The sequence below is a fragment of the Macrobrachium rosenbergii genome, chromosome 17 (genome assembly GCF_040412425.1).
Source record: "Macrobrachium rosenbergii isolate ZJJX-2024 chromosome 17, ASM4041242v1, whole genome shotgun sequence".
Classification (NCBI taxonomy): domain Eukaryota; kingdom Metazoa; phylum Arthropoda; class Malacostraca; order Decapoda; family Palaemonidae; genus Macrobrachium; species Macrobrachium rosenbergii.
The window spans coordinates 13,018,699-13,031,269 of record NC_089757.1 but is presented as its reverse complement, the minus strand read 5'-3'; the positions used below and the strand labels follow the sequence as shown (position 1 = coordinate 13,031,269).

The 12,571-nt window shown below is 37.5% G+C and overlaps 1 protein-coding gene across 1 annotated transcript in view; it reads right to left on the bottom strand.

Annotated features, from left to right (window-relative positions):
• LOC136847743 (uncharacterized) overlaps positions 1 to 11,663 on the bottom strand; it is a 12,151-nt gene extending 488 nt beyond the window's left edge. Inside the window, exons 1-4 of the mRNA XM_067119612.1 lie at positions 10,817 to 11,663; positions 2,745 to 2,939; positions 1,543 to 2,175; positions 1 to 941 (exon numbers count right to left, since the gene is read on the bottom strand). The exon at positions 1 to 941 is cut by the window's left edge and continues 488 nt beyond it. Coding sequence (XP_066975713.1) covers positions 744 to 941; positions 1,543 to 2,175; positions 2,745 to 2,939; positions 10,817 to 11,077 — 1,287 coding nt within the window. The 5' untranslated portion in view covers positions 11,078 to 11,663 and the 3' untranslated portion in view covers positions 1 to 743. The remainder of the gene's footprint in view (positions 942 to 1,542; positions 2,176 to 2,744; positions 2,940 to 10,816) is intronic.
• Between the last annotated feature and the right edge of the window lie 908 nt (positions 11,664 to 12,571).

Genomic DNA, 12,571 nt, shown 5'->3' with positions numbered 1-12,571 from the left:
CTACTGAGATCGTCTGCAACGGAATTTTTCAGCACGAATGGATTCCATGAGAATTCTGCGGACTTGGTCAAAAGTCTTCCTTGTCAAAATCAGTTCGCAATGAAAGATGAGCAAGCCCTCGAAAATACAGGCACGAATTAAAGAATTTTAATTGATAGAAGTAGATTTGTCCGGTTTTGAAAGGGTCTTCAGTTTTAAAAATTTCTTTTACAGAGGATACTTCAGTTTTGCAAAGGTCGTAAGCTATGGAATTTCCATTGATATCGATTGTCATGCTATCATTTGGCATCTTTGGTTCTTACAGTGGCCTTCATCGTTGAGGTTCATTTGCAGTGGTGCTATGTTTTGATGTTTTGAGGACCACGTCGATACTGAATTTACAAAAGTTATTCCCAGTCAGTGAAGGCCTTTAACTATGAAGTTCCTTTATGGTGGAACCAGAATGTTGACCGACGCTAACTTTCTGGGAGTTTTGTGGTTTTGCAAGGGCTCTCCTTTTTTCTTTACTGAGGAACCGGTATGTTGAAATATCAGCTGAAATGGACTTTTTAGGCATCCTTCAGTTTTGCAAAGGCCCTCGGCACTGGAGTTCCTTTATAGTAGAGCTATGATTGTAGAGCACCTCCCAGCTGAATACTGATTTTTCGGCCTCATTCATCTTTTGTAATGGTCTTTAGTTTTTAATACATTTTCAGAGAAGCTGTGATGGTAAGGACTCCAGCGAGGGGCCTCGGTTTTGCAGTCTAAAACAGAGGAGCAGTTATGGTAAGGATGCCGTCGGCAGATATTGCCGCCGTCACTTTGTCGGGCTGCTTGAGACCAGCGACCGTGAAGCGCCTCTCGAAGGTGTAGTGTCCTTTCTTTCCTGATACGATGACCTCGCCCTCGATTGCTTTCACGTCAAGGTGGCCATCTACAAAATCTTTGACGTCCACGACAATCTAGGAAGAGAAGATTAGACTCTGTGTATATTCTGGAAATGAAACTTGATAATTAGCTCTCTTTTTTTTTGGACAGGCTGAGTTTTCACAATATGGTTTCCTTTCAACTTCTTCTCTAAAAGAAAACTTGTGCTGTCACTGGGTTAATATGTTTGCCTATTAAGCAGATTTGCTTTTTAAAGGGAAACATAGGTTATATGTTCATAAAGATATAGCCAACTTTAAAGAGAATCGGACCGTCTGAGGAACATCCATTTATCCTAACATATCTTAATCTGCAATGAACAGAGTTCCGAAGATAACGAAGAACCCGAAGCATTTTTGATTAAATAATGTTTTAAAATACTACTTTGATACTATTTTGATTATTATCTACTGTCGCTACGACTATTACTGCTGCTACTCTAAGAAATTGGAAAAACTGGAAGGAAATGATACTGGCTGAAGTAAATGTAATATAACCTCCCTTACCTTAAGGATTATTTTCAATTGCTTTTAGTAATTTAATTTTGAGGGCCATGTTGAGACGCAGCCGCTGAAAAGAAGGAAACTCGAAAGGAACTGATATTAGTTGAGGCACAAGCAACGTAACCTCTCTTACCTTACATTCATTGTTCTCTTTGGAGACAGTCGCTGCCTGGTTATCATCTTGCTGAACTATATCACGGAGGTTTCTGTAAGATTGGAATCGATCCCGGTCATCCTCCATTCCAGCGCGCGAGCCCCTTCGAGCTACTAGTTCGTCGATGGCGGTCTCGAAGTCTCTCCAAACGTTCTCAAAAGCAGCGTCCTGGAAGAACCTCCCCCGCTTATTGATGGGGAGTATCCTGTTCTGGTATGACGACGTCACGGTCCTGTATCCTTGCTGTTCTTGAACAGTTGTTGGAATAATTCTCTCAGAGACCTCCTTGGCGGTTTCTGTAGTGATTGTCGCAGATGTGGTAGAGCTTGCCTCGCCTTCTATGTTGAGAGGGATGATCCTGCTTTGGGAGGACCTGCGTTCTGTAGATAGGGCCTCGTTTTTGACAACCTGTGCTGCAGTGGAGGCAGCAGCTGATTCTCCCTCGAGGGTCATTGGAATCGTCCTTCCCTTTGTGGTTGTACAGGAGGATGAAAGAGAACTTTGACATTCTGTGGGAATAATCTGAGCTTCAATGGACGAAGCGCTTGCCTGGGAAGTCCCAGTGGATGCGCTTCCTGTGGAGCCAGAGGTGCCGATGGCGACAGCTCTACCCTGATGTACACAGGAAAACTCACGATTAAAATCTAAGAATAACAGGCTTATAATCATAACATGTAATAACACAGTCAGTTACTATCCTTACAAGCTTAGGGAAAAAATGACATTAAATCTTAATCTGTTTTCCAAAATCATACTAGATCACCATTTTCTTGTCTGCTTTTACTATAAAGAAGATTTCCTTTTTCTTCTAATTATTTATAAGACGTTCAAGGCTCTATCAATGCACTCACATATACTTCTAACCAGAGTCATTTAAAGAGCTTCAGCAAAGCAATCATGCCTCTACATATACATATATAGTGTATCCACATGCAGAAATGAGCTTGAAGTAAAAGAATGCTTGCCAAGCATTATCCTTTATTTGCTGTATACACACCTTCTGAGGATGTGCATGCAGCCAGTACACGAAAGCTCTTTGGGAAGCATACTTTTACTTCAGTTTCATTTTGATATTTTCAGTCTATTTTCATCGCACATCGCGAGTGATGAAATTTCATACATAAAAACATGCCTAGATACTAATATTCTTGAAATAATTCTACCAGCGAACGTGAGCTCACCTTCCTAGGAGCGGTAACAGTGAGGATATTGTCGTCTGAGAGGTCAGCTTTCACCCCGTCAATGACTGTGTTACTTGGCAAGGGGAAGCTTCTCTTGTAGGTCCTGTCTCCATATTTACCTTCGACGACAGCTGAACACTGAACGGTCTGCACTGTTATTTGGCCGTTGGCAAAGTCGCTCATGTCAATGACGATCTGTTCGGAGAGTGAAACGAACTATTTACAAAACATTTTACAAGGGGAAAAAAGTGTGCTGCTCCTTATCTAGTCGCTAGTGCTTGAACCCTTTTTGTAAGATAGATAGATAGACAGAGAGATAGACAGACAGATAGAGTGCTAAAATATCTTTTAAACGTACAAGAGAGACAGAGTGAAAGATTAATTAAAATATTTGAAACAATAACGAACGTTATATAAATTACTGATGTTTATTACTTTGTATCTTAGCTTAACGATTGACATTAATGGTGAAACATTTCCTTAAATAAATACCAACGAAATCATAATTACATCATTAGTCAGAAACACAAGGAATATAAACATATTTAACGTGATTTATTGTACATAATATCAGTTGCCATTATCTTCTGACCACTGGTTTTAATCAGAGGAGTTCAGTAACATTAGTCTCGTTAGTACTTGCAGGTATGGTCACTCAAAATGATCGCTGTTAGAACATGAGCTCCTGTGATCATCTACTGGGAAATGCCATCTCATCCCAAAATCAGTGTTTAAGAACTTGTAATAGACCTCTTTAAATCACACACACACACATACATACATGCATATATTATACAGTATATAGATATACATATATATATATATATATATATATATATATATACACATATATTTAATATATATTTATATATACACATCTATATATACATATAAATATACTGTATATATATATATATATATATATATATATATATATATATATATATATATATATATATATATATATATATATATATATATATATATACATACATGGTAAAGAATTATAATCTTCGTAGGTAGAGTTCTTAAATAGAACGTTTTCCTTTCAGTTGCTGGATTCTATCTTTGTATTTGATCTTTGATCTTCAAGAAATTTCTGCATGTAGTGGGAATGCATGAACAGTTCGTTGAGTCTCCTTTCCTTTAGGGAAGTGAAATGGTGAATGTAGATATTGACTCGTAATAAAAAAGAGGTTGATGTACAGACGCGCTATTAGTAGAATGAAGAGGGTGAGAGATGAGATGTGCAGAAGAGGTAAAAAAGTTAGCGTAGGTGAAAGGACGGATCAGATTGTTTTCAGATAGTCTGGTCGCGTGGGAGGAATGAAGTACTAATGAAAAAAATGTATAATGTGCAAATCTTAGGACATGGGAGGAGGATAGGACTTACTGTAGGTGTTGGACAGATGTCATGTCAGAGACACTGGTATGGGAAGGCTAAATATACAGGAAGTGGAAGAGTGCATGTATGATGGAGGTAAATAGCATCGTGTGTGCAGGGGGCTCAGTGTGCTACTAAGGAGCAGCTAATGTGGTGGAAGTTTGCTGCACAACGGGTTCATCCACTACTCAGCAGCTGAGGTATGAGTGTGTCTTTGTCTGTTGCGTTATTTTCTCTTGTCACCCCCTGTTAGAGGAAATGGATATACATACATATATAAAAAACACAATTGCCCTTATATATACAGTATATATGCATATATATATTTATTTATTTGTTAATCTGGCTATTTATGCTCATTGTATGTCTTCGTATCAGAGTGGTTTCCATTAAAGACTTATATACACTAAAAATCATGTTCACTCACTTTAACACGATGATCTAAATAGTATAATAAACACAGAGAACAGACAACGCCAAAGGTTTTAGCACCGTCTTTTTGGCCTCTTACAACCTCTCTGTCCACCTTTAACGTTACCTTTCTCTAATTTCCACATCTTCTACCGAGCTGTACGAGTACATTTTAAAGGCTGTAACTATAACAAGGAGCAACAGCAGGAACGAAAAGTCTTGTGAGAGAAGGAATAAACGAGGTGCTGCCAGTTGCTTATAAAAAAAGTTGCGAGACGAAGGAAAACAAGCAGAAATGAATTCACTCTCAGAAATTCTTGGCAACACATGTCGTGTCATAGTTTTTCATATTGTTTTGTTTATTTTGTTTAAACTTAGGATACTGTTCCATGCTAGCCTTATTCTTTCATTATTCATTTTCTTATTTTGGTTTATATCAAGATAATTAATTCTTCGATGCTAAACTTATTTTCTTCATGAATCACCTTAAAAGTTTGTCTCATATTAAGGACAGTCTTCGATGCTAGTTGGTCTTGTTTTTTGTGAATCCTTTTTGCCTTATACTAAGAATATTCTACAGTGATGATTATCAACCAAGCTGCAACCCTAGTTGGAAAAGCAGAATGCCACAAGCCCAAGGTTTTCTAATCGAGGGAGCAGCTTATATAAAGGACAATCCTTTGAGTTAAGATTGTTTATAACTTAACACTTTGTATGTCCCCTTACATGAGGGACATTATTTGATCACAGGCTTGCTTGCCTTTGAATAAGCAAAATTTTATTTATACAAGCGATTAAAGATCAAAGGAACAGATAATCACTAAAATTCCCTCTATGTGGAGAGATTATACTTATTGAACCTTTCCTTGTCGTAACTTTTGCTCTGCTTTACTCAGCTCGTTTCGTTTTTTATTGGCTTAGGAATATTGTTATTGTTTCTCCATTTTTTTGCCTTGTTTTATTTAATTGTTTCTATCTTTTATAGGACAACTTAGAGACTTTCAGTTAATGTCATATGGTTGATGTAAAATAATAATTTTCTATCCAACAAATGCTTGTCAGGTGAATGGCGAAGATTTATATGTTTCACAGGTCAGGTGGAATGTTTATCTACATTTTATATAAATATAAACTGAGGAAAAACCACAGCTAAAGTATAATTTTTGACACCTGTCTATCCTAAACCCGGTTTAAAGAGGAATGAAAATAAGGGGGATGCCTTGTGAAATACCGAGTCTAATTGAATTTTACAAGAGACAATATGGCTCGAATGGAATCCTAACCTAGAAAGGAATTTCGGATTTTCAGTTTCTTTTTTTATGATCAACTGAAAATTAGGTTTTTTTCTCCTATTATGGCTTTAATGGTTAGCATCTTAGGAGCAGAAGAACTCAACGTAATAAAACACAGATGGCTCCTAATCTGATGCAGGTGTTGGTTCTTGGGTGATGTTTCCTAATGTTAAATGTAAAGAGATGCTGCTCAGTTTCCACTGCAGAGGTTTATGCCATTTTAATGGTACTGAAACAGGATTTAATCATTGTGTAAAGAAATACTTTATTATTTATAGTAATGTGTAGAGTGAACTTTTATCGTTAGATTTTTATCTCAAGTACCCATTAGAGTGGATGTTCATGCTAAAGTGTTGAGGCCAATAAGTAAACTTCTATTGGGTACCAGCATATGCAGAACTGGCTGATAGCTGCCATTGCGTTATTTTAAATTATCCATTTAGACAAGTTCTGCTGCATTATAATGACTTATTCCTTAATATTATGAAAATGGTTGGGGATACTTTGCAGCTTTCGTGGGAGTCTGGCAGCAATCAATAAATAACAGAGATAACGGGTCAGCTCTCCCACCAACTCCTTGTTCCTATGGCACTTTTAGGTGTAATGTTCCAGTCTTGGAAACTAGAGAGAATGTTACCTATCCAAGAGCCGAGAAGAGGAGGCAATTATCTTTTCTACCGGGTTATTGTAGAAGACGTTGTGTATAAAGCTAATAACGTACTTGGAGTTAACTAGGAAACAGGTTTTTTTCCAAAAGGCATGATTTACTATAAATTATAACGAATTTCTGGGCTGTAAAGCATGGAATTATTCATAGTGTATTCAGGATTTTAATCCATGAATGGCAAATGATTATTTTCCAGCGTTGATAACCAACCTACAGAAACCAGTCAGTCAATCATATGAACACTATTTTGGCTTCGTTCAACTTCTTGGTGTCAACTTTGCATTAAACAGCCAATATTTAGTTATCCAAGTGCAAAATACATAAGGGTGATGTCACATTAGCAAAAGCATGTGAGAATTCTGTTTTCGCCACCGAAGATAAAACTATTAAAACTGCTGGCTGCTTAGAACAGAGCTTGGGTGCAAGATTCCGGAAAATGTTCTGTGGGACGCTGTGTTAATCGATTCTGTTGGACTGACCAAAGATTTAATGGAACAGCTTTCTAGAGTTCATGCTCTAATCTGGAAAGGAGCAAATCGCTCCTTTTTTAAAATGAACTGATGTCATTACTCACTTCTTAAAAGGAATAGATTACTGGCATTACCACTCTTTGAAAGCATGAAGCCAAGGAACGAATCAAAAGGAACGAATCAAAGACATCGTTCACCCCTTCTCAAATAAAGAAAAAATGACTCTTATGGAAAAAGTTGCTAATCACTGATGGTCTTTTCTCTTTAAAAGGAACACTTCACATGCTCCCTTTAGAAGGAACAAACTACTTTTGTCATCACTCTTTTTAAAAAGAGCAAATCACTTCTTCAGTGGAACAAATCACTGTCATCTCGCTTTCTTATCAAAAGGAACAAACAAGGTTAGGTTAGTGATGTTGTTTCCTTGTTCCTGAAAGGAACACTTAACTGACATCATACTCTCTTTGCAATAAGAAATAAATACCTGACACTGGTACGTTTTCATAAAAGGAATTAACCACTGACATTATCGCAACCCTCTAATGATGTCTTTATTTTCTTATAAGGAAAAAATCACTGACGTCTCTTGTGTCTCATTAAAAGGAATAAATCTCTTAAGAGGAGCAAAACACTGAGGTTGTTACTCTATCCATAGAAGAAAAAAGTCACTGACGCGTTAGTCTTTTTTTAAAAGGAACAAACTACTCACGCCATTACTCCTTTCTTAAGATAAAAAAAACTGCTGATGTCATTACTCTTCTCTTAAAAGGATCAAACCACTGATGTTATCTTCTTCCTTAGAGGGACAAAACACTGATGTTGCTATTCTCCTCTTGTGGAACAAACTCTTGTGGTAAATATGGTCAGACCTTACAAGAAACCTCAGCGGCTCAGTGTCCTGGGAAAACAAGTGACTTATCTGGTCTTGAAATAGTGACAGTTGGTTCTTCTCTTCCTTTTCTGCTTTGTTCTTTTCAAAATAGTTCCCCACCTCTTCCCTCTTCCTCCTTACTTTTGTCCCCTCCTGCTTCCTATTTCCCTTCTTCTTACACCTTCTTTCTTATCTCATCCCAACACTCCCCCACCGTGCTTCCTCATCTTCTTTCTCCTACTCCTCCATCTCTTTTGCTCCTTATACTCCCCAACCTACTTTTCTCACTTTGGGCAATCAACGAGACAACTCACTTTCATGTGTCCAATTAAACTTCGGTTGATTATGGATTTAGTGAAAATACCTTCAAAGCAATACAAAAGAGTCGATATTGTGTCATAATTATGATTGTGGATAAATCAAGTTCATGGCATACAGTTGTAAAGGAGTTCACATTTGTCCATAGATATAAGAATAAGCTGAAGCCTTTTGCCTATTTGAAGTCACTGATATTGTGAATGTATGGGTTTCAAATTCTTTTCAATCGTTTGTAGGAGATTCACTGCCTTTGCTTGTGACAGATGAAGACTTAAAACTTTGTACCTTTTACAGTACCTTTATGCTCTAATGAGTGGTAGTTTGTGAGCCTTGCAAGCTTCTCTTTTGTACACTGGCATTTTTGATATCTGCTTCACCAAGATGTAAGAATGGCTGCCAAATGCCACACAGAAAACTATTCGAATTGTTATCATCGAATGGACAAGGGGCTCAAGCCATTTTTCCTTTTGACCGAGGCAACGTCACAACGATATGATTTCAGGCATCTTTTAGCAGACTTCATAGGATTATTCAACACAAACACTAAAAGACGTGACTTGCATTTTGCAGGCAATGTTGGCTACTTTGTGTAAATTTTGGCGGGAAGGTGGTAAAAGATGCCAGAAAACACGTGCCTGAGACACCGCCTTCAGTGCCGAATCTTTAAGTAATGTCTCTTTGATTACACTGCAGTTCTTTAATCCAGTCCTCTTATTTTATTCTTTTTTGTTTTTCGTACTTTTGTTGGCTTCACTGGTCCCAATGTGAGCCATCGCTGCACCTCCCAGACTTTCAAGTCCTAGTGCAAGTTTCTGTTTAAGGGATGAGGCTGTTAGCCCCACTAACTTATTCACGGAGAGATAGTCACAGGAGCTTGTGCGCCAACAGCGTCAGGCATTCTATAGTGGTCATTCCACGACAAAGGCTAGTGAACAACAAATTCCTAGCTAACGAGGAAGTTAGGTTTTCGCTCTAATTCAAAGGAACATGAACAGTGGCCGCACGTCCCCGCTTTATTATTATTATTATTATTATTAATATGAAACAAGCGTACAAGGCCACTGACTTTCAAACTAAGATTCAGCAGAACAGAATACTCCTGTGTGAAAACTATAAAAAGAGAATATGAATATTTTCGTCTATTTAACGACAACCCAGGTCATTGAATAAAGTCATTGTAACCTTTGGCAATCTATTCACGGACACAAAAAGATGCTTCCTGAAACTAAAGCCGAAGTAAATTTATCTTCAAATATTTTACCTCTAGCATATGGAATTAAATCAATCAATCAATCACACCATAGTAAGAAATGTAAAATAAATGTGAACCTGGTATCTTTTGATCCAAAGCGGGAGATCAAATTACGTGTCCTCCTTTAAATTGAAATCAAACTTGAATTACGATTCATGGTTTTGTCTTCTAATTCTAACTTTTTTTATTAGTGAAAAATGAATTCGCTGATAGAAAAAGAAAAATGAAACGTTACTCTAATTTGTCTGTTAACCACTTTTAGCAATTCAAATTAATTTTGAGTAATTTGCAAATTTATGTAATTCTACAGTGAGAAACGACAAATCATTTGGTATCCTAACACAGGTACATTTGTACATGTGGTGTTGACATATGCAGTAAGATAACTGGGGTTCATAATTAGTTATATATATATACATATATATGTATACACACACACACACATATATATATATATATATATATATATATATATATATATATATATATATATATATATATATATATATATATATATATATACACACACAACTATTTATATATATATAATCCTGAAGCTACAAATGTCTTTTAATATCCAATTCACGCTACTTCTGGAATATCCCCAATGGGGAAAAAATTAAGTATACCCTAGTTTAACCAGACCACTGAGCTGATTAACAGCTCTCCTAGAGAGGGCTGGCCCGAAGGATTAGACTTATTTTACGTGGCTAAGAACCAATGGGTTACCTAGCAACGGGACCTACAGCCTATTGTGGAATCCGAACCACATTATACCGAGAAATGAATTTCTATCACCAGAAATAAATTCCTCTAATTCTTCATTGGCCGGCCGGAGACTCGAACTCGAGCCTAGCAGAGTGCTAGCCGATTCGACCAACGAAGAACTCCCCCAATGGGGAATTATCACCGAAGTGGAATCATAAGTGATAAATGGATCGGTACCCCCGGGTCTCGATCCCTCGACACTGTATCCTACTACAACTCTTGTCGACGATCTAACCACTGAGGGATCGAGACCCGGCGGTACCGATTCATTTATCACTTATAATTCCCCTTCGGTGATAACTTCCCATCAGGAATATTCCCGAAGTAGCGTGAATTGGATATTAAACGACATTTGTAGCTTCATGATTGTATATAAATCCCGGTGTGATAAAAATTTCATATGTATTTGTATATACATACGTATATATATATATATATATATATATGCATATACACACATGTATATATGTGTGTGTGCATATATATACGTGTGTGTGCATTCTCTTTTTCCTCTAAATGGAGTAAGTTTTGGGGGGACGGTGTTAGCTATGATCTACTTCAGTCAACTAACTACAAGGTACTCAAATCTAAACTGATGATATACGAAAGTCTTACATAGTGCTACTAGGTTCCACTTACCACATAGGCATCTTCCGTTTCAGAAATGGTCGCGGCCTTGCTATCGTCAGAGTCATCTCTCTCCCGGAGGCGTTTGTAGGAAGCGAACCGATCTGCCTTGGACGCTCTCGACCCCCACCGGTTCAGCACGTCCTCTACGGCGTTGCTGTAATCCTTCTGGAAGCCCTGGAAGAAATCGTCCTGGGAAAAGAGGCCTCTCCTCGTGATGGGGAGGCTGAATCCTTCAGCCAAATCCCCAAGCACTGAGCTGACGAGGGGCATTATCTATTGTCTGGACAATTTCCTCTGGGAGTATTTCACGCAATTTTCTGTGACTGAACGGCCGCAAATGAAATCCTCGGTGCCCTGTGGCGGAATCAGGCTCAACTGATCGTCTAGAACTCGGGATGTTTGTTTTAAGTATGCTCCCACTTTGGCACTGCAACTCACAGAGGCACATTCACGGCTGGGGTGGCACATGCCATGACGACATTGCTACGTCATTGGTGCCACCTTTCGGTTCTACTAATAACAAGGAGAGAGAGAGAGAGAGAGAGAGAGAGAGAGAGAGAGAGAGAGAGAGAGAGAGATTTTCCTGTCAAAACACTCTTCTTTATATAGATCAGTCATTCAGTAACTGTTCATCAATGAGGTTACATCCTCAGTGTTCCAAATCCGCCACAACTTCTTTTTCGGTATAATTTAACGCTGGTGTACATTCCTGAATCAGTCAATGGCATCGCAGTAAACGTTCGCATTTGGCGAGTAAGGACCTTATTTACAGTCAACACAGAATGGGGCTCTTCGTTCAGATGAGTCACAAGCTCACTGTAGCTGCTGGCACCACCTCAAGGTATGTGGCACGTCTGGGAGCGGACCCGAGGAAGCACCCACTCACTCCATTGGCTCTCAGGGCGTCATTGTGACCCATTGACGGAGAGACCAAGAAAATATGCATAAAGTCACACACATTTCATCGGGTGAACAATTTGTGATGGCCGAATCATATGAAGTTAATCAGAATTTGAGTTACAGAATTGTCAAATCCTTAGAGGAAAGGGTCTATAGCTTCCTCAAGCATAAACCCAAGTTTTTTACTTATTTCTTTTCTTCTTGTTCTCTATAAGCATGGGGTAGGTAAAGCACGTCGTGTTACCCGTTTCAGTGGCATTTCTTTGAAAAAGATGTTTATTCTATTCAGTCTCAGAAAATCAGGACTAGCTGTTTTTAGAGCCTGATGTGTCAGTTAGTTAGGAATGTTTAAAGTTAGCGATATTTACTTGAAAGTAAACTCGCTAACTATTTATATATATGATATGCATATATACTTATATATAAATATATATATATATATATAAATTATATATATATATATATATATATATATATATATATATATATATATATATATATATATATGTTTAGCAATTTTACTTTCAAGCAAATATCGCTAACTTTAAACATTCCTAACTAACTGACATCAGGCTCTAAATACAGCTAGTCCTGATTTTCTGAGAGTGAAAAGACACACACACACACACACACATATATATATATATATATATATATATATATATATATATATATATATATATATATATATATATATATATATATATATATACATTGCAACGAAGGAACCTTCCTTCCAAGCAACCTCACCAGCCTTAAATAATACTAATGTAAGAGATATAAGAATAAAACTCATTTTATTCATTTTTAAATAAAAGAACAGTGGGTATCCTTCGCCCCTTCACCAATTCTCTCCCTCCTTCT